Source organism: Neophocaena asiaeorientalis, unplaced genomic scaffold (genome assembly GCF_003031525.2).
Source record: "Neophocaena asiaeorientalis asiaeorientalis breed wild unplaced genomic scaffold, Neophocaena_asiaeorientalis_V1.1 scaffold16, whole genome shotgun sequence".
Taxonomy (NCBI): domain Eukaryota; kingdom Metazoa; phylum Chordata; class Mammalia; order Artiodactyla; family Phocoenidae; genus Neophocaena; species Neophocaena asiaeorientalis.
In genome coordinates, this window is record NW_020175446.1 from 4,052,918 (window position 1) to 4,071,081 (window position 18,164).

An 18,164-nucleotide genomic window follows, 5' to 3' on the forward strand; every position below is an offset into this window, starting at 1 on the left:
GCTGCTGATCTCAGATGTTCAGTTCTGTCCTCAGGGAAACATGCGGGTTAAAGCACTCAGATGTGGATGGCAGATAACCGTCAACATGTCCCAGAGGGCATTTGCACATAGAGAAGTCTTTATGAACCTGGAGTTAGTGACATGAGCGTGTAGCACAGCGGGGCCTCCCCACTGTGCCTCTGGCCAGCCGGCCGATGTGACTTTATCAGCACAGAAGGGCGGGCAGTTCAAGGCCCCCGTCTCGGAACCCCGTCCATCATCTCCCCCCTCTATCAGGACGCACCCCTCCCCGACCTGGCCTAGCAGGGCACAGCTAGGACTTCTGCTCTGTGCTTTGCCATTTACACCCTTGACCCCGTGAGGCTGGATTTACAGCCATTCGGGGCTGTGGTGTCACTTGCTCCGGGAACCCTGAGCCCGGGACGAAGGATGCTGTCCCGGTGCCGAGGGCACTTGTGTCCCACAAGGCTCCTGCCTCCACCTTCCTCTGGGTTACTCAGAATGCAGGGGCTGTTCTCCTCCCTCAGTTGAACAGTTGATTACTTTTCAATAATTTGGTTTAGAATTTGTAGTAATTCAAAGGCCTAAACATTTTTTTCTTTTTTGCCTATAAATTTGTTTGCTTGGAGTTTTGACCGTAGGCTGCTCCAGGAAACGTCACTGCTTGTTATCCGTCGTTATCATTAAATGGCATCATCTCCCCTGGATCCTCAGAATTCACTGAGTGTGTGCGACCTCACCTTCAGTTTGTTCTTTTTCTGAAAAAGGACGTGAGCCTTGCAGTCGGCCTGTTGTGAACAATGAATTGGTTTGGAGTAACCCTCCCCCCGCCTTTGCCCACAGTTCTGCTGCCAGGAGCGCCTCTCGTCTGCCGGGCGGTACCGGGGAGCCCTGTTTGCCTACCAGCCGACCATGTTCATTACCCCGGCCAGCGGCCCGCTCAGAGCCAAGCTGGGGGAGCTGGTCGTGCTGTGTGGGGTCTGGGTCACGCACATCCCTCGCCAGGCCAGCATCTTCATCGGCCCCGTCCCAAGAAAGAAGGCGGCGACAGTCACGTACCTGTCGGAAAGGTGGACCTTAGGTAGGAACCCATGCACAAGACGACGCTGTGTCCTGGGGGGCTCGGGGGTGACAGGGAGGTGCCTTGTGATTGCAGTAGCCATTGCGGGTCCCCTTCAGAGCCTCTGTTGTGTGTTCCTGGCCACTGGACCAGGTTTCAGAGGGGAGCCTCAGGCCCGTGCCCCCTTACACGCAGCCTGGGGGCCTCTGCCGGATATCTCAGTGTCCACGTTTCTGCCTTAACAGAGTCCTGTAAAAAGAGAAAAGCACTCCTATGACTTTCATCTGTTACAAGCCCACCTAGGCGTTCCTGCTTTCTACGGCCAACCCGGGTGCAGTTCGCGGGGACAGAGGAAATCCTATTAGAATTGTGCCACTTGATCTCCCGGCTCGTGTGAAAGACCCAGTAGACCCCGAGCTGCCCCAGCCGCGAGGCCACGGCACCGGCCTGGCCGCCCCCAGCTCCTGGGCCCTCCCACTGCGTGGCTGCCTCGCTCTGCGTCTGGGGTCTCGGCCAGCGCCGGCTGCCAGGACCCGCCACTGTCCCTCCCTTTCAGGCACTTGTCCTGATACTCGTTTGTCCGTATGCTCCAAGTGGTACGTTTTAGCACAAAAGGACTGGGGCTCTTATTTCTAAAAGCAAGTGTCGTGTGAATGTGATGTATGTGTCTGGCGTCGATTCTGCTACGTTGGGCAAAACACGCCCCTCGAGCCTGCAGGGGAGGCGGTAGTGCCAGACGAGCCCCGATTCCTGGGAGGCTGGAGGCTGACACCAGCAACAAGGGGCTTCGTCTGTTACCCCAGCTCTAGGGGCTGCAGGGGCACAGGGGAGGCGGACTCGGGCAGTGTATGTGATGTAGTCGAGCATGGTGGGGTGAACTTGGGGCTCCACTGGGTTTGGATGAATGTACTAGTCGGCCTGGCTGCGGTACGGTACCACAGACCACGGGGCTGAGACAGCAGGGAGGTATTCTCAGCCCCGGGGACAAGACGTCTGAGATCAAAGTGTCCTCGGGGCTGCTTTCTCCGAGGCGTCGCTCCTGCTTGCAGGGGGCCATCTCTCCCTGTGTCTTCACGTGGCCTTCCCTGCGCGTCCCCATCTCCTCTTATAAGGACACCAGTCACTGGATTAGGGCCCACCCTCATGACCTCAATTTAAGTAGCTCTTTAAAGGCCCTTTTCCCAAACACAGTCCCATTCTGAGGTCCTGGAGGTTCGGGCTTCAACCTGTGGGCTTCGGGGGACACAGTTCAAGCCATGACATTGAATGAGCTCTGTTTCAGCACTTTTGGCCAAGATCCTTACGTCTTAAGTGTGCTCACTCTCCCTCTCTGCCTAGGTTTCTTTTTCAATCTTCCTATTTGCTTTCCTTGTCTCTAAATCCCAAACTTCTGGCTTTTCTCACCCCTTCCTAGACATTATCCTTTGACACATTAGCAGAGACCATGTTTGTCCAGGTTGCATTCGTTTATAATAACCACATTTTATGAATATCTTTTAAGTGACTGTTGGTCAGCCTTTGATATATTTTTAAAGTATGACAATCAAAAGTCATTTTTTACTTTCTGGTGCAGAGTAATTTATTCTTTGCCTGGAAACTAATTTCAAAATACCTATGGTTTTAGCTACAGTCCAGAAGCCAAGAGAGGCTGTTTACTCTTTTCTAAATGCCAAGAATATAGCCCTCAAAACATCCAATGTTCTGAAACAGAAGTTCTGGTTTTGGTTTTTAGAAAAGTGCATGTATCAAAATGACACCGACTAGAGACCAGAATTGTGCTTTAAAAAAGGAGCCTCGGCTTCCCTGGTGGCGCAGTGGTTGAGAGTCCGCCTGCCGATGCAGGGGACACGGGTTTGTGCCCCGGTCCGGGAAGATCCCACATGCCGCGGAGCGGCTGGGCCCGTGAGCCATGGCCGCTGAGCCTGCGCGTCCGGAGCCTGTGCTCCGCAACGGGAGAGGCCGCAGCAGTGAGAGGCCCGCGTACCGGAAAAAAAAAAAAAAAGGAGCCTCATTCAGCTAACAGAACTGTGCACAGGATTGGTATCAACAGCCCACATCAACAACTAGTCTTTCCAAAGTCTGCAGTCGTGCGCCGTGCAGAGGGCCGAAGCCTAGCTCTGCACTCTTCTTATTTCCAGGTTGGGGACCTCAGCCGGCCCCTTCCTGGCCCTGGAGCACTTCTGTGCATGGATTGTGCACAAGGCAGCTGTCTGCCTGGCTCCTCCTGGGGTTTGGCCACTTGATCCCCCTGATGGTGGGTTTTCAGGAGGCAAATGCTACCTGCTTGAAGCCCAGGGTGTAATTTCCACAGGGCCCTTTGGAGTTCTTTGAGTCTCAGAGCTGGAACTGCAGACCTAGGTTTTTGTTTCTTTCCCCTCCCATAATTCATGTCCTGTTTCTGATTTCTCATTGATCGCACCATCTACGTGTGCCCTTGGCAACTCCCAGGTACCGTGTGTCCTGGAATCCTCGGCTCTCGGCATGATGAAGTCCTCACCTGTAACATCAGTCCCGAGGCCCCATCTGCACTGGGTCCTCCCCAGCCATGTCGCATGAGTGTTAAATACTTGAAAAATACATGTTCTGTTAGTTTATATGCATCTCTTTCTGAACGGAGGTACGATACAATAGCTCCAGCTCTGTGCAGATGAAGGAGATTTCATTTTTCTGTCTCTACACATATGCACAGACCTACAAAACACACAATCTAGGGCATCACCTTTTCTGCCACTAGCTTATTCTCTGACCAGACGCAAGTCACCTGGGTCTCTCTGGACCTAATTTTACTTACCTCGTGTACGAGACAGAGTAGTAAACACGATGATCGGAGGAGACAACACAGGGGTGCAAAATCTCTCCCATCTGCAGGGGGCAGTGTCCAGGACCGCTGGGCAACGGGACCCACTGACACGTAAAAACTCGTTCCTGACCTTTTGCCAAAGCAGCATTGTCTCTCTTGGAGACTTTTATCCTTCCCATTAGCTTTCAGTACAGACACTTCCAGAGAATATTTTATTGTCAAAATGTGAAATTAAAATTAGCAATAAAACCACTTTTAAATTAAAATTAAAACCATGTTAAAGCACCAGTTTAAAAGTCATTTTGTGATAACTTATGAAAAGCAGTACTCAGAATTTATCAACTAGAGTTGTTCCAACTAGAATATCAGGTGCTGTGTGAGGTCGAATCCCTGAGAGCTCATTATTTTATTCAAACTGTTTTTAAAATCTTGAACGTAGCTTGGTGTGCCCACTTTCAGATTTGTAGTTTACCTTCCAAAATAAAGGTTCTAGGATTTTTTTTTTTTTTTTTTTTTTTTTTTTTTGGGGTACGCGGGCCTCTCACTGTTGTGGCCTCTCCCGTTGCAGAGAACAGGCCCTGGACGCCAGGCTCAGCGGCCATGGCTCACGGGCCCAGCTGCTCCGCAGCATGTGGGATCTTCCCGGACCGGGGCACGAACCCATGTCCCCTGCATCGGCAGGCGGACTTTCAACCACTGCGCCACCAGGGAAGCCCAGGTTCTAGGATTTTTTAGTACCTTTACACTTACTCCTACATTTTATGGGGTCTTTGTTTTTGCAGACCTAATAGAGTCACAGGGGATAGACAAGGAGGAGACTTTTTTGGCCATTAGAAACTCCCCCTTGGCGGGGGGCAGATGTGGACACTTTCCCCAGGACCTTTGACGTCCTAGCCCTGTAATCTGTCCGATAAAACTTTTACCCCTTCACTGTATCTTAAAAACAATGACCCAATGTTTTTGAATATTTTTTTTAAAAACTGTTAAATGATCATCCTACCGCCTGGTGTTGCTGGCCTAGAACGGTGTGAACTTAAGAAGTCTCCCACTAGGGCTCCACACGTGAAACTTAAGCCACGTCTTACTCACTGGCTCCGAGCAGAAGCTCACACACACCGAGCTGCCTTCTAACGAAGCCACTGGACCAGTCCCGATTGTGTTCCCAAGTCATTCCCCAGAGTCTGTTTTCCCTGAAACAGCAGCATACTTAGGCCAAGATTCTTGATGAATCATTCACCCAGGAGGAGGAATGGGGATTTTTAAGAAGACCACACTTGCGGCACTTGAATATGTATGAAAATACACGGGAAAACAAAAGTCAGATTTCCGGCAGCAGGAAGAAAAATGTCACCGTTACCTGATGTTGGTAAAGACGTATTATGTTTTGAAGCACTTTCCAGCACTCTGGTTTCTCCCGCACGCACACAGAGTATAGTTCCCATCTTACACATTAAGAGACGAAGACCCTGGGGTCTGAGGTACCCGCTGGCGTGGCGGGGCCCATGGGCATCCATCGCAGGTCAGTGGCCTGAGCTGTAACCATTTTTCACTCTTTTTATCCCCACTGGTCTTATCACTGCAGGTTGGTTTGGCCTTTCTCATAGGCACATTTCCAGTCTCGGGCGCCCTTTTATTGTCTGGGCTACATTCAAGTGATAAAACATACATTTTATACTATTGTGGGAACATAATGTAATAGTCTCAACAGCCTTGCCAAAAAAAAAAAAAGAAGTCTTGCCTCGGCATGACTTTCTTATAACTTATAAAAAAGCATTTGATTTGAATGTCTCCCCACATCAGTGTTCTCAGGGAAAAACCGCTGATAGCACGTGGGCCTCGTGCACACTGGCAGGATGGCCATCTCCACTGAGGGCTGACACGAGACTGGCTCAAACCCACACGCTCTGAACAGGGCGTTTGTTACAGCCCCAGGCCCTAGGGTTTCCTGATCACGGAGACACCGTCAGGGATCCTAGGAGCATCTCGTCTGCATTCCAGGTTTGCGCTGTTGTTGCATGTTAGGTTTACGGTGTTCATCACTAACTGCCTAAGTGATGGAGCTCGTGCTGTGGACTGAGCTGGTCCCCACAGAGTCCTGTGCTGAAGTCCTAAGTCCCACACCTTAGGCTGCGGCTGTGTGTGGAGACAAGGCCCCTAAAGAGGTGACTGAAGTGGAATGAGGTCATAAGTGTGGCCCTGATCTATGTGGACCGATGACCTTATAAGGGGAAGAGACACTAGGGATGTGCGCACAGAGCAAAGACCTTGGAAGGACAGAGAAGGAGCGAGGCCTCGGGAGAAACCCACCCGGCTGACGACCGTGAGAAAATAATGTCTGTTGTTCAAGCCACACGATGGGCAGTGTGTGGTGATGGCAGCCCTATCAGAGTGAAGCTGCTCGAAATGAATTCTGAGACGGTCGACAGGAAACGACTCCTTTTGGAGATGAGGAAAGTGAGGAATCTGAATTCCTGGGCCAGAGCCACGTGGTGAATTGCAGACCCAGAGTTCCTGGTTGCCCACCTCCCAGCCGAGAGTCTGCGTCTGTAAAGAGTCAGATCTCGTGCAGCTCGGTCACCGCACCTTCTCCTCACTCGTGCACCCACCACCGCGGTGGTTCTCAAACTGCGCGGGACGGACCCCGACACCCCACAAGCTGGGCTGAGCTCAGCGTGTCCACGTCAAAGCACAGGCACAAGAAGCTTTCCCCGATTTGCAGGAAGAGGGGAAGTCATCGGATTAAATTATCTCATTTTACTTTTTGACTCAATTTTTCTTAAACTGTGGCGCTTGAAGATGAATATGTAGCAAGAAGTTAATATAGAGGGATGTAGGAGAAAGAAAGAATAAAGAGAACATCAAACATTAACAAAATTGAAGCAAAGAGAAAAATTTGAGAGAAAAAGTTATTTGGGTGGGGGGGAGAGGAAAACAAAATCAAAATTCTAGAAACAGTGAAAAAGAAGAGAGTCCAATGAACAAAACTAAGAATGAAATTGGGGCTACAACCACAGATACAGTGAGGGTAGCTAAAAATCGTGAGCTCGTGATGGATAACTTTATGCCAGTAAATTTAAAAATAGGCAAGATGGATAATTTCTAGAAAAATGTTACCAAAATCGATTCAAGAAATAGAAAATCTTAACAGTTTCAACCATTAAAAAAAAAAATGAATTGTAATCTGAAGGATGCCTCTCACCACCCGACGTGAAAGTCGCCTGCAGAGTGATGTCAGCAAGATGGCACACTGGGAAGCTCCAAGCCCTTGTCTCCCCACAGAAACGTGGAAAAAACAAGCAGAAGCCGTCAGAACCAACTTTTCAGGAGCTCTGGGGAAAAAATCAAAGCTTTACGGCCACCAGGCAAACGCCCAACCAAGCAAAGCCATGTTTACAGCAGTAGGAAAGTCCTGTGCCATTTACTCACCCCGACAGTCTTGGTTTCCCAGTTCCCCTCCCTGAACAGAGACCTTATTTGCTCTCATCTGCCTGGGAGACCTGAAGGACTGACTTGCCCGTCTCTGTCTCAAGTGATTTGGACACATGCAAGAAAAAAGGTGACCACCGCTCTTAAAAGCTACTTGGAAATAATAGTGGTTAATATCCGAAAGCTATAAAGAACTCTTACAACTCAACAACAAAAAAACCTGAGTAAAAAAACGGGCAAAGGAGTTGATTAGACCTTTCTCCAGTGACGACATTAGCACATGAAAAGATGTTCGGCATCACTAATCATTAGAGAAATGCATATCAAAACCACAGCTATTATCAAAACAAACTGTGGAGAGAGTGGGATCTCGTGTACTGTTGGCAGGAATGTAAAACGGCAGTTCCTCAAAAAATTTAAAAAAAAACAAACTACCCTATGACCTAGTAATTCCAAATTCTAGATACATATCCAAAAGATTTGAAAGCAGGGACTCAAATATTTACACGCCCGTGTTTACAGCAGTATCGTTCACAACAGCTAAGAATCAGAAGCAACCAAGTGTCCATTAACAGATGAATGGATAACAAAACGTGATACATACATACAGTAGAATACTATCCAGCCCTACAAAGGAAAGCTGTTCTTAAACCTGCAACATTAACGAACCTTGAAAACATTATGTTAAAGTGAAGCCAGTCACAAAAGGACAGGTACTGTAGGATTCCACTTCTATGAGTTACCTAGAACAGGCAGATTCATCGAGAAATTATAACACAGGGTAATCGCGTCTAAGGTGGGGGGAGGGGAATGGGGAGTTATTGCTTAATGGGCACAGAGATCGTGTTTGGGATTATAAGAAAGTTCTGGAAATGAGAAGCGGTCATGTTTGCACAGCATTGTGAATGTACTTAATGCCACTGAATTGTACACTTAAAATGGCTTAAATGGTAAATTTTAGGTTATGACCGTTTTACCACAAGAAAATCGTGTTTAAGACATCTCCCCCTAGATAGTTTTAACAGTAAATTTTACCAAACATTACACATTACTGCACAGAAAAGCTATTCACCTCATTTTACGAGGCTAGCCCAAACTCGTTCGTGAATATGGATATAAAAATCCCAAACAGGGCTTCCCTGATGGCGCAGTCGTTGAGAGTCCGCCTGCCAATGCAGGGGACGCGGGTTCGTGCCCCGGTCCGGGAGGATCCCACATGCCGCGGAGCGGCTGGGCCCGTGAGCCACGGCCACTAGGCCTGCGCATCTGGAGCCTGTGCTCCGTGACGGGAGGGGCCACAACGTTGAGAGAACCGCATACCGCAGGGGGGAAAAAAAATCCCAAATAAAATATTTACAGATTAAATTTAGCAGTGTGTTAAGAAACATATAGTCAGGTAGGGTTTAACCAAAGAATGTAGAAATAAATATCATTCAATCTTTTTTCCTAATCCATTGATTTTTCTCAGTAGATGTTAAAAAGCGTTAGAGAAAATGCAGTACCCACTCATGATAAAAACAAAAAACACTTCATCAGCTAGGAATAAGAGCACTTTCTTCACACAGTGAATGGTATCTATAAAAACCCTACAACATATATTTAACAGTGAAAATCTTAGTTTAAGGTTTAAGTCAGGTACAAAATACATATGGCTATTAACCCTTGTGTCTCAGCAGCGTTCTAGAGTTCCTAGTCAAGGGGATAAAATAAGAAACACAAACGAAGGATCAGAATTAGAAAGGAAGGGAAAAATCATTTTATTTGCCTACGATATAGTTGTGTATCTAGAAAAATCTAAGAGAATCGTTGTAACCAATTCAGCAAGACTGGTCTTTATTTATGATCCACTTACTATATCATTAGTATTCCGATGCCCAGTAGTAAATGTAAAATGTAACAGAAATACAGTGAACTCAAAGCTAGCCCTGTCATATCATTTCACTCGTGTTTCTTGGGTGGAAAGGAAAAGTTGGCATGCTAGGAATAAACTGGACTGTCTTGTCTAAGACACAGTGCAAATTCGCGCTATACCCTTGGAAAAGTATCAGATATGTGAAAGTTTCCAGCCCAATATCAGAGCAGAAAAAAAATGCTGAGAACTGCTATTTCCTTCAGATATTCCACATGGCATCTGGTCATTCATTCATTTACGCAGTATTTCTTGAGCATCTCTCAAAAGGGTACAGCCCTTTTCCCGTGGGACTTACATTCTAAAGATGGGCATTTCTTTTTAATCCCGACGGTGATAAATGCTATGAAGAAAACAGGGTATGAGTATGGAGAGAGACACTGAGGTGGGCTCCTTACCAAGGAGCTGTGTTTGACCTGAGCTCTGAATGTGGTCCAGAGGGATGAGCTCATGTGGAGCTAAGGGAACAGTTAGGGTCAAGGATGAGAGGTGGGCAGAGGCAGTGGGTCTAGAGGACAGAGCAAAAAAAGGGGGGGGCGGGGGCCGCGGGGGCGGGGGGGGGGGGGGGGGGGGGGGGAAGCAGCAGAGCCTGGACCACACAAGGCCCGGTGGACAGTAGTTAGAGGTGTGGTTTTTGTTCTAAGAATAAATAGAAGTCAAAGGATTTTAAGAAGGGGAAATGGGCTCTAAGACATATTTTTAAATAGAAGCAGAGAGAGTGATCTTAGGCTCTTGCAGTGACTCAGGTGATAAACGATGGTGGTTAGGACCAGGGTACTATCGATGGAGGTGGTGTGAAGCTGTTTAATATGTTAAATAAAAACTCTGGAGCCAATTGCACTTGCTGGCAGATTGGACACTGTGCTGTGTTAGGAAAGAGAATAGAAGAGGAGTCCTAGACTTGGGTTCTGAGCCCCCGGGAGAACGGTAAGGATCCGTGAAGAAGCAGAGAAGGGACTGGTTTATTCAGAAGAGGAATCAATGTGCAGAGGGAGACAGACTTGCTCGGTGTGGGTCCAGAGAGAAGTACGGGCCGGGCTCAGCATCAGCAAGGACTTCAGGAATATTTGGCGTCTGCTGGGGGACCCTCGCTCTGCAGAGTAGTAGAGGTGACTACTATGCGTGGATATCTGGCTACACAGATACTGAGGTTTCCCAGCCCTAAAATTCATAGCTCATTTTGGTAAGTCAAGATAAAGCTCCCAGCAGCACCCTGAGGGTCCCCAAACTCTGCACAAGGACCGTTAGCCACATCCGGCTGTTGGCAATTGGAGTCTTAGTTCAATAAAGTGACTTGCCTGTCCCACTATTAAAAAAAAGAAAAAAAAGCATCGGTGGCATGTTGATTCCACATCCCAAGCACACAGAATCATAGCCAGTGAACTTTAACGTGTGCAGATACGTGTGCCAAGACCCGCTGAGTAACTCTGTTCAAAAAACAAACCAAACCTGGGTTTTTTTCTTTCCAATTTAAATTTCACGGGAGCTGCTTGTGTACTGTTTGTCTCCCTTTCCGCTGGCTGGGACAGGCGTTGCTCTAACATCTGTCTCGCGGTCATGCTTTATGGGGTGTTTGAGGGGCGTGCACCTGACGTGACACTGGAATCTGGGGACTTGGCTGGCTTCAGATGCCAAATGAACTTGGATAGAAACCACTCTCCGTGCGTGTGTTTACAGCGGGGAACTTGGAGCCGAGAGGGGCTCCCTGGACACAGCTGTCCTGGCTCTCAGCTATTACTCAGTCCTCAAGTGTTCTCCTGGTCCCACTCTGCACAGCACCATGCGCAGGGGGTTCCTCAGGCAGCACCTTCGAAGAGGTGGGAGGGGCCAGCCACAGGCTTTGTTGTAGCTTCTGTTTTATCTGAATTTAAAACTGGACCCTTCTCCAGCCAGTCTTTTTTCCCCACCACGATGGATGGATGGATGGATGGATGGTGTACAGTGACGCTTGATTTCATGGTCAAAGAATTCAAACAATAGAGAAATACATAAAGACCCAAAATCTTACTACCCTTCCCTAAAGTAACGACACTAAAGATTGAACTGTGTGTTTCAGATTTAACACGTATTTACACAGAAATAAATGTACATAAACATATGCATTGAGGGTTTGTTTTCTATAAAAGGAGGATCACATATCGTTCATGAGTTTTTATCCCAACTGTGTGTCTAGAAGATCCTTCCATTTTAACACAAACAGTAACCTCATTCTTTTTAACCATTGGAGGTGCTGTGATTAATTTACACACTCCTTACAATTAGACATTTGGGGTTATTTCCACTGCTTCTGCTCCTGTAAGTTGTGTGTGTGTGTGTGTGTGTGTTCTAATTGGAATGATTTGAATTCAATTTTAAGAGACTGTCTTGAGCTATAATTAGTGTGGCCCAGTCCCAGGCGGGAATATTTCTGTAAAAGGGATTCGTAGAAGAGGAATTACTGAGCCCTAGGATGTGTGTACCTTAAACCTTGATCCACACAGCTGTACCAGCTTACAGTCTTACTAACAGTACCTGGATATTCCCGTTCCCCAGACCCTCACCAGTACCATATTTTTTATCCATATTTTCAATATTTGGTGATCTCATTACTTAACGTATATGCCGTAATTACTCAGTTACTCATGAGCATGAGTACCTAGAGGGGGGATTCATAGGTCATGAACGGCCAATTCTTATCTCTTGCCTGTTTTTACATTGGGCTGTTTCTCTTTTCCACATTGTTTTGCAGCATATTTGTGTAGTATGGACTGTAACCTTTTGTGATAAATGTAAGATCCTCTCCGTCTCTTATGTTTGTTTATGGTGTTTTCTATGGGTTTTAATTTTTTTTTTTGTTTTCTGCGGTACGCGGGCCTCTCACTGCTGTGGCCTCTCCCGCCGCGGAGCACAGGCTCCGGACGCACAGGCTCAGTGGCCATGGCTCACGGGCCCAGCCGCTCCGCAGCACATGGGATCTTCCCGGACCGTGGCATGAACCCGTGTCCCCTGCATCGGCAGGCGGACTCTCAACCACTGCACCACCAGAGAAGCCCTAATTTTTAATCATTATTCTGGATGGAATCAAATACCTCCATTTCTCCACAGCACCTACACTGAGGTTTCACTTAGGAAGGTTTCCCTACCCTGAACTTTAAACTCATCTCCTGTCTCTATTAATACTTTCACAGTTTTTTAATGTTTAGAGCATTAATCCATCTGTAATGCAGTCATTGTGGGATATAAGGGATCATCCCATCTCTTTAATAATTTAGCTATTCTCCACTGATTTTTAATGCCGCCTTGAATCAGCTCTTAAACTCCCACATATGCACGGGTGGGTTCCTGGAGTTTGTTCTCTTCCACTGATCTATTTACCTATTCTGTGTTAATTACCTGTTTTACTGCCGTAATTTTATAGTATGTTTCACTATCTAGTACGTCAAATTCTCTCTCATTCTTCTTTTTCAAAGTTGTCTTCCTGTGCATTTTTCCCCCATATAAACTTTAGAAGAAGCATGTCAAGTTTTTTTTTAAACAAACATTTGGAATTTGGGGATTATATTGGATTTTTAGATTAAGAAAAAGCATCATCCTTTTGGCAGTCTTCTCCGGCTTTCGAAAATGACATAGGTCAGAAATCTAAATGTAAAAATTGAATCAACAGATTTTTTAAAACCTGGAAGAAAATATGGCTGAATTATTTTATAACCAGGTATAGGGAAGGCTTTCTACCTGTGATTCAAAATCCAAATGCAATAAAAGATTGATGTAATTTGAATATATAAATAAACGTTTGCATAAGAAAGGTCGAAAGGCAAGCAACAAACAGAAAATATATACAACACAAATCGTGAATAAAGGACTAACATTAAAATGTAAATCATAATACTTCAGTGTTGTAGAGAGAGTTAAGTGGTATGCTGGGTATCAATATATATTATATATATATATAATATATATAACAAGCATTAATGATCCTCTGAGATTCAGCTACCAGGTCAGACCGCCTGTGTGGAAGTGCATTTGTAGTGGGAGGGCTGTGATTAAATTCTGGCGCACTGGCTTGAGCTATAACTAAGATAAGCTGTTTTTTTTATTTTATTCATAAAAGAAACCCATTTTTTCTGCTTTGTATCTCACAACCACCACAGCTTTCCATGGCCTATTGCTCATCACGCTGGCTTCTTAAGGTCCTTCAAATATACAGTCGTTGCTCACGACAGTCTGGATAATAATAGTAATCAACGAGTTCACTTTGTCGGTCAGTCAGCACTGACAGTCCATTGCACATCTCATTCTAACAGCAGAAGGGTCGGAAGCAGTCAGCCGTCCAGCATTAAGGGTAAAGGGCCTGCTTGGAGGCGGCTGCAGGCACAGCTGTGTTGGCCTCTTCCCCTGCACCTGTGGCTCATCCTGGGCCAGGGCCCTTCATGGTATTTTCATTATTTATACTCTGCCTTGTACCAAAGAGTACTTGCTGTAGCTGAGATTAGAATTTGGATCTCCCACATCGTGGACTGGGCAGACACTCCTGTCTACTAGAACGTTCTGCCATGAAGGGCATGCCCTGTGTGTGCTACATCTAATAGGATACGTGACAACGGAGCGTTTGAGATGTGGCCGGTGTGACTGAGGAGCTAAATCATTTATGTGATTTTACTTCATTTTAAAGAGCCACATGTGCCATATGGACCTGTGGACATATGGACCGTGCTGCCCAGGACCACTGACGACTTTATATATGATTTGTGTATCTGTGATGAGTTTGTCGTCTTACCACATGCTGGCCATTGTCAGTGCTAACCTGCTTCTCTTCCTCTAGACTCAGTCACTCAGCACAAGGTCTTTGCCTCAGAGAACCGCCCAGTGCTGCCGTGAAGGAGACACCGCTCAACCCGTGGCTGCTGCTAACAGCCCGCCCCGGCGTCCTCGGACGCTCAAGTGAGGGGAGGGGTGGACGCAGGAAGGATGCCTTTCTCCACCGTCACGTCTGCCGCCTGTGTGTTTCATGTGAAGAAAGCTCCTTTGTGTGGCTTTCTGATGCCTGAGTGAGTGTCTCAGAGGAGCACTGACCTGCCCTGTTGGGCCTTTCCTATTAAAGCCAGTCTGTGTGTCCTAGTTACGATCATAATTGAGAGGTCCCAGAACCTCTATCACTGAAGAGCCATACTGTTAAATAAAGGATGGAAATTACATTGTTCTATTACCGAGAACAAAGAGCCCCCTGAGTTTCTACGTTTCTTTATTAACGTATCATCTACCAGGTATGAAGGATGTTGGTCCGTTATCACCTTATGTATCTGAGATTCTTCTCAAAATAATAATGAGGACAGGTGTGAAGAGCCACAATTAATGATAATTAGCTCCATCAAAGTAGCCCCGCTTCTGCAAGCTTGGTTTCTGGTGAGGAGAGCCTCACCCACAGGAGACCAGGGCCTCTGCAGGCCACCAGGATGCTCACCATCCCCTGCAGGAAACGGGCATTCAGGCCAAATCGTACACACGCTGGCCAGTCACCTTGTGTAGGAGAGAGATGCTAAATCCCAGCAAGGCCGAAGGTGCCAGTTAGACTCCCTCGTGATACTGTTCCCTCCATGTTGTTTATCTGTCACTCATCTCAGCTGCTATTTCTACCTCAAATAAATGTCAAGTCCCTCAGCAAATACGAGGGATCAACTTCTAGAATAACCCTCCTAGAAGGGCAGTAACGATGCACATGGAAATAATGAAGGGTTTTCTCTTGGTGTTAATATAACGTATACCCCAAGTCCCCTCATAATACTCCTGCCTCAACAACGTTGAGCCTCAGTGCAGCTCGGCAGGCCGGAGGCCTTCCTCCCACCTTGTAAAATCCCGTGTCACTACACCCACTGCCTCCTGGGCTTGGCGACTTTGAGGCTCAGGTATCAATACTACGGCAGAGCTCCCATCGCACCGAAAGTTCCCGAGGCAGCTGACAAAACTGTGCTGACTCCTGGTGGAGACAAGCCACAAAGAACTCCACCCCACGGCCACATCAGCCACAGAGTGCCACCCAGGTCACGTGCCCACCCAGGCCTGCATCCTCACAGCTAAGATTCCTGATGCCAGCCTGCCAGGAGCCACTGAAGATTCTCTCTCTAAAAGCTAATCTCTTGTGAGCACACTGATTTGTGCCTGGCTTTAAGCATTTTCTATGTGGTACCTCATTTAATCCTGCCAACAAGCCTAAAAGTTAGTTACTAGAGGTTTGCAACCCCTTACCCAAAACACACACGGCTAAAAGTGTCTCAGAATTCTGAACTTTTTGAATTTTGAAAGGCATGTGCCTCTCACCACTTCTGTTCAACATTATGTCAGAGATTCTACTGAGGGAAGAAGGCCAGGAAAGGAATTAAGGGCATACAGACTGGAAGTGAAGAAGTAAAGCTGTTCTCAGATCACATGATACTATATGTAGAAAATTATAAGGAATTAAAGAAAAAACTAGATTAAGCATGTTTCGCAAGATTACAGAATACAAAATCTATATACAAAGCTAACTGAACTGTGTTCCTATATACTATCAACAAACAATTCAAAAATAGAATTAAGAATACAATTCCAGTTACAATATCATGTAAAAATAAACTAAATAGGAACAAATTTAACAAAAGAAGTAGAAGATCGGTATACTTAACAAAACACTTCTGAGAGAAATTAAAGTTCTAAATAAATGGAGAAATATGCCAAGTTTATGGATTAGAAGACTCAATATGGATAAGATGGCTATTTTCCTCAAATTGATCTACAAATTCAATGTAATCATCAAAATACCAGGTAGATGTTTTTATAGACCTTGAAAAGCTGATGCTAAAATGTATATGAAAATGCAAAGAACCCCTAGTAGAAAAAAGTAATTTCTTTAGAAAAAGAAAGTTGGGGGATTTATACTACCTGATTTCAAAACTTATTGGCATAGAGGGAGACTACAGATCAAGGGAAGAGAATAGAGACTCTAGGTATAAATCCTGATATTTATGGTCAAGTTGATTTCAACAAAGGCGCCAAGTCAATTCAATGCAGTAGGATAAAACAAAACAAAAAAAACAGAAAGAAGCACACTTACATCCTTATCACACCTACGTCCTTACCTCACACACAAAAAGAAAATGCACATGGATCCCTACCTCATACCATACACGAAAGTTAACTCAAATGGACCAGAAACCTAACTTAGGGTTTCTCAACCTCACCACTACCAGCATTTTGGGACCAGATAATTCTGTGCTGCAGGGGCTGTCCTCGGCATCATACTATGCTTGGCACCACCGCTGGCCTCTGTCTATCAGATGCCATTAGCACACCTCACCCAGTGGCGACAGTCCAGACTGTCTTCAGATATCCCCAGATTTCCCCTGGAGAGCAGAACCGTTCCCAGCTGAGAACCACTGACCTAAAATTATAAAATGTCTAGAAGAAAACAGCAAGAAATCTTTCTGAAAGGTCAGGCAAAGATTTTTTTAGGTAGGGTACTAAAGGCACAATTCCTAAAAACATAAATTGGACCTCAAAGTTTTAAAAAGTTTTGCTGTTCAAAAGAAACCATTAAGAAACTTAAAAGACAAGTCAGAGACTAGGAAAAATATTTGTGAAGCATATAGCTGATGAGCTGTATCCAGACTATGTAAAGAACTTTTTATTCATTAACAAGAAGATAAAGAATGGGCAGAAGACATTTCACACAAAAACATACAGAAATGATTAATAAGCACATGAAAAGATGCTCAACGTTATTAGTCATTAGAGAAACGCAAAGTAAAAGCACAAGGAGGTGCTACTACACACCCTCGGGAATGGCTGCGGCCGACAGTTCTGACAACACAAGAGTTGACCAGCGTGTGGAGAATCTAGGACTCCCGTGCACCGCTGGTGTGGCTGCATCATTTTGCAGTTTGGTTTAAAAACTAAGCAGACACTTGCCATGTGACGCAGCAACTTCACTCCTAGGTATGTACCCAAGAGCAGTGAAAATGTGCCTGCACAAGGACTTGTACGCAAATGTCACAGCAGCGTTATTCACACCAGCCCAAAGCTAGAAGCAATCCATCAACTGATAAATGGATACACAAAATGTGCTATATCCATACCATGGATTGCTCCTCAGCCATAAAAAGGAGCAAACAAGTGATACAGGCAAAAACCTGGACCAACCCCAAGAACACGGTAGTTGAAAGAAGCCAGACACAAAAGACTACATATTGTATGATTCCATTTAGACAAAATTTCTAGAGGAGATAAAATTATAGAGACAAACAGATCACTGGTTTCCTGCTGCTGGGGGTAGAAGTGGGAATAGACAGCAGACGTTTTGGAGTGTTGGAGATAGTCTAAAACTCGATTGTGATTTTAGTTGTAAAACTGTATACATTTACTAAAATCGTTGAACAGTATACTTGCCATGGGTAAATTTTTATGGTGCATGCATGAATTATATACCAATAAATTAAAAAAAAAATGTGGCAACCTTGGAGCTGTGCCTCTCGGATCCCACTTTAAGAAAGAATCTTCTAGGACTTCCCTGGTGGCACAGTGGTTAAGAATCCGCCTGCCAATGCAGGGGACACGGGTTCGAGCCCTGGTCCGAGAGGATCCCACATGCCGCGGAGTGGCTGGGCCCGTGAGCCATGGCCGCTGAGCCTAAAGGCGAGGCCACTCTCTTCCTGGGCGGTCATACCCGGGCAAGGATCGGGCCCAGCGGGCATCAGGGGCCTGGCCAATTCTGCTAATATAAGACCCCTGACAGGCACCCGGGCTCCAGAACCTCCGTCCCCACCTGCAGTGTCTGAGGCCTCTCCTCCACCCTCTCTTCCTTCCTCCTGTCCTGTCACAGCTGCGTCCGCAAGCGCTCCTTACGAATCCTGCTTCCTCCCATTTTTATTTTTCTTGGGAGTTACCCCCAACAAACCTCTTAACTCCCATCAGTGTCAGCTACCCGAGGGCCCCCCACCCCTGCCAGCAGGGGCTGTGAT

The 18,164-nt window shown here is 46.2% G+C and overlaps 1 protein-coding gene across 1 annotated transcript; it reads left to right on the plus strand.

Annotated features, from left to right (window-relative positions):
- Positions 1–878: 878 nt before the first annotated feature.
- LOC112415210 (microcephalin-like) lies at positions 879–14,388 on the plus strand. Its single transcript, XM_024768074.1, has 2 exons — positions 879–1,081; positions 13,997–14,388. The coding sequence occupies exons 1-2, from the start codon at positions 913–915 to the stop codon at positions 14,050–14,052; spliced, it is 225 nt and encodes a 74-aa protein (XP_024623842.1). The 5' UTR covers positions 879–912; the 3' UTR covers positions 14,053–14,388.
- The last annotated feature ends 3,776 nt before the right edge of the window (positions 14,389–18,164 follow it).

Excerpts from the sequence above, each read along its gene's own strand:
- LOC112415210 (XM_024768074.1), top strand. The coding sequence starts at position 913 with ATGTTCATTACCCCGGCCAGCGGCCCGCTCAGAGCCAAGCTGGGGGAG. Across the intron at positions 1,082-13,996 it reads GTCGGAAAGGTGGACCTTAG|ACTCAGTCACTCAGCACAAG; the intron begins GTAGGAACCCAT and ends CTCTTCCTCTAG.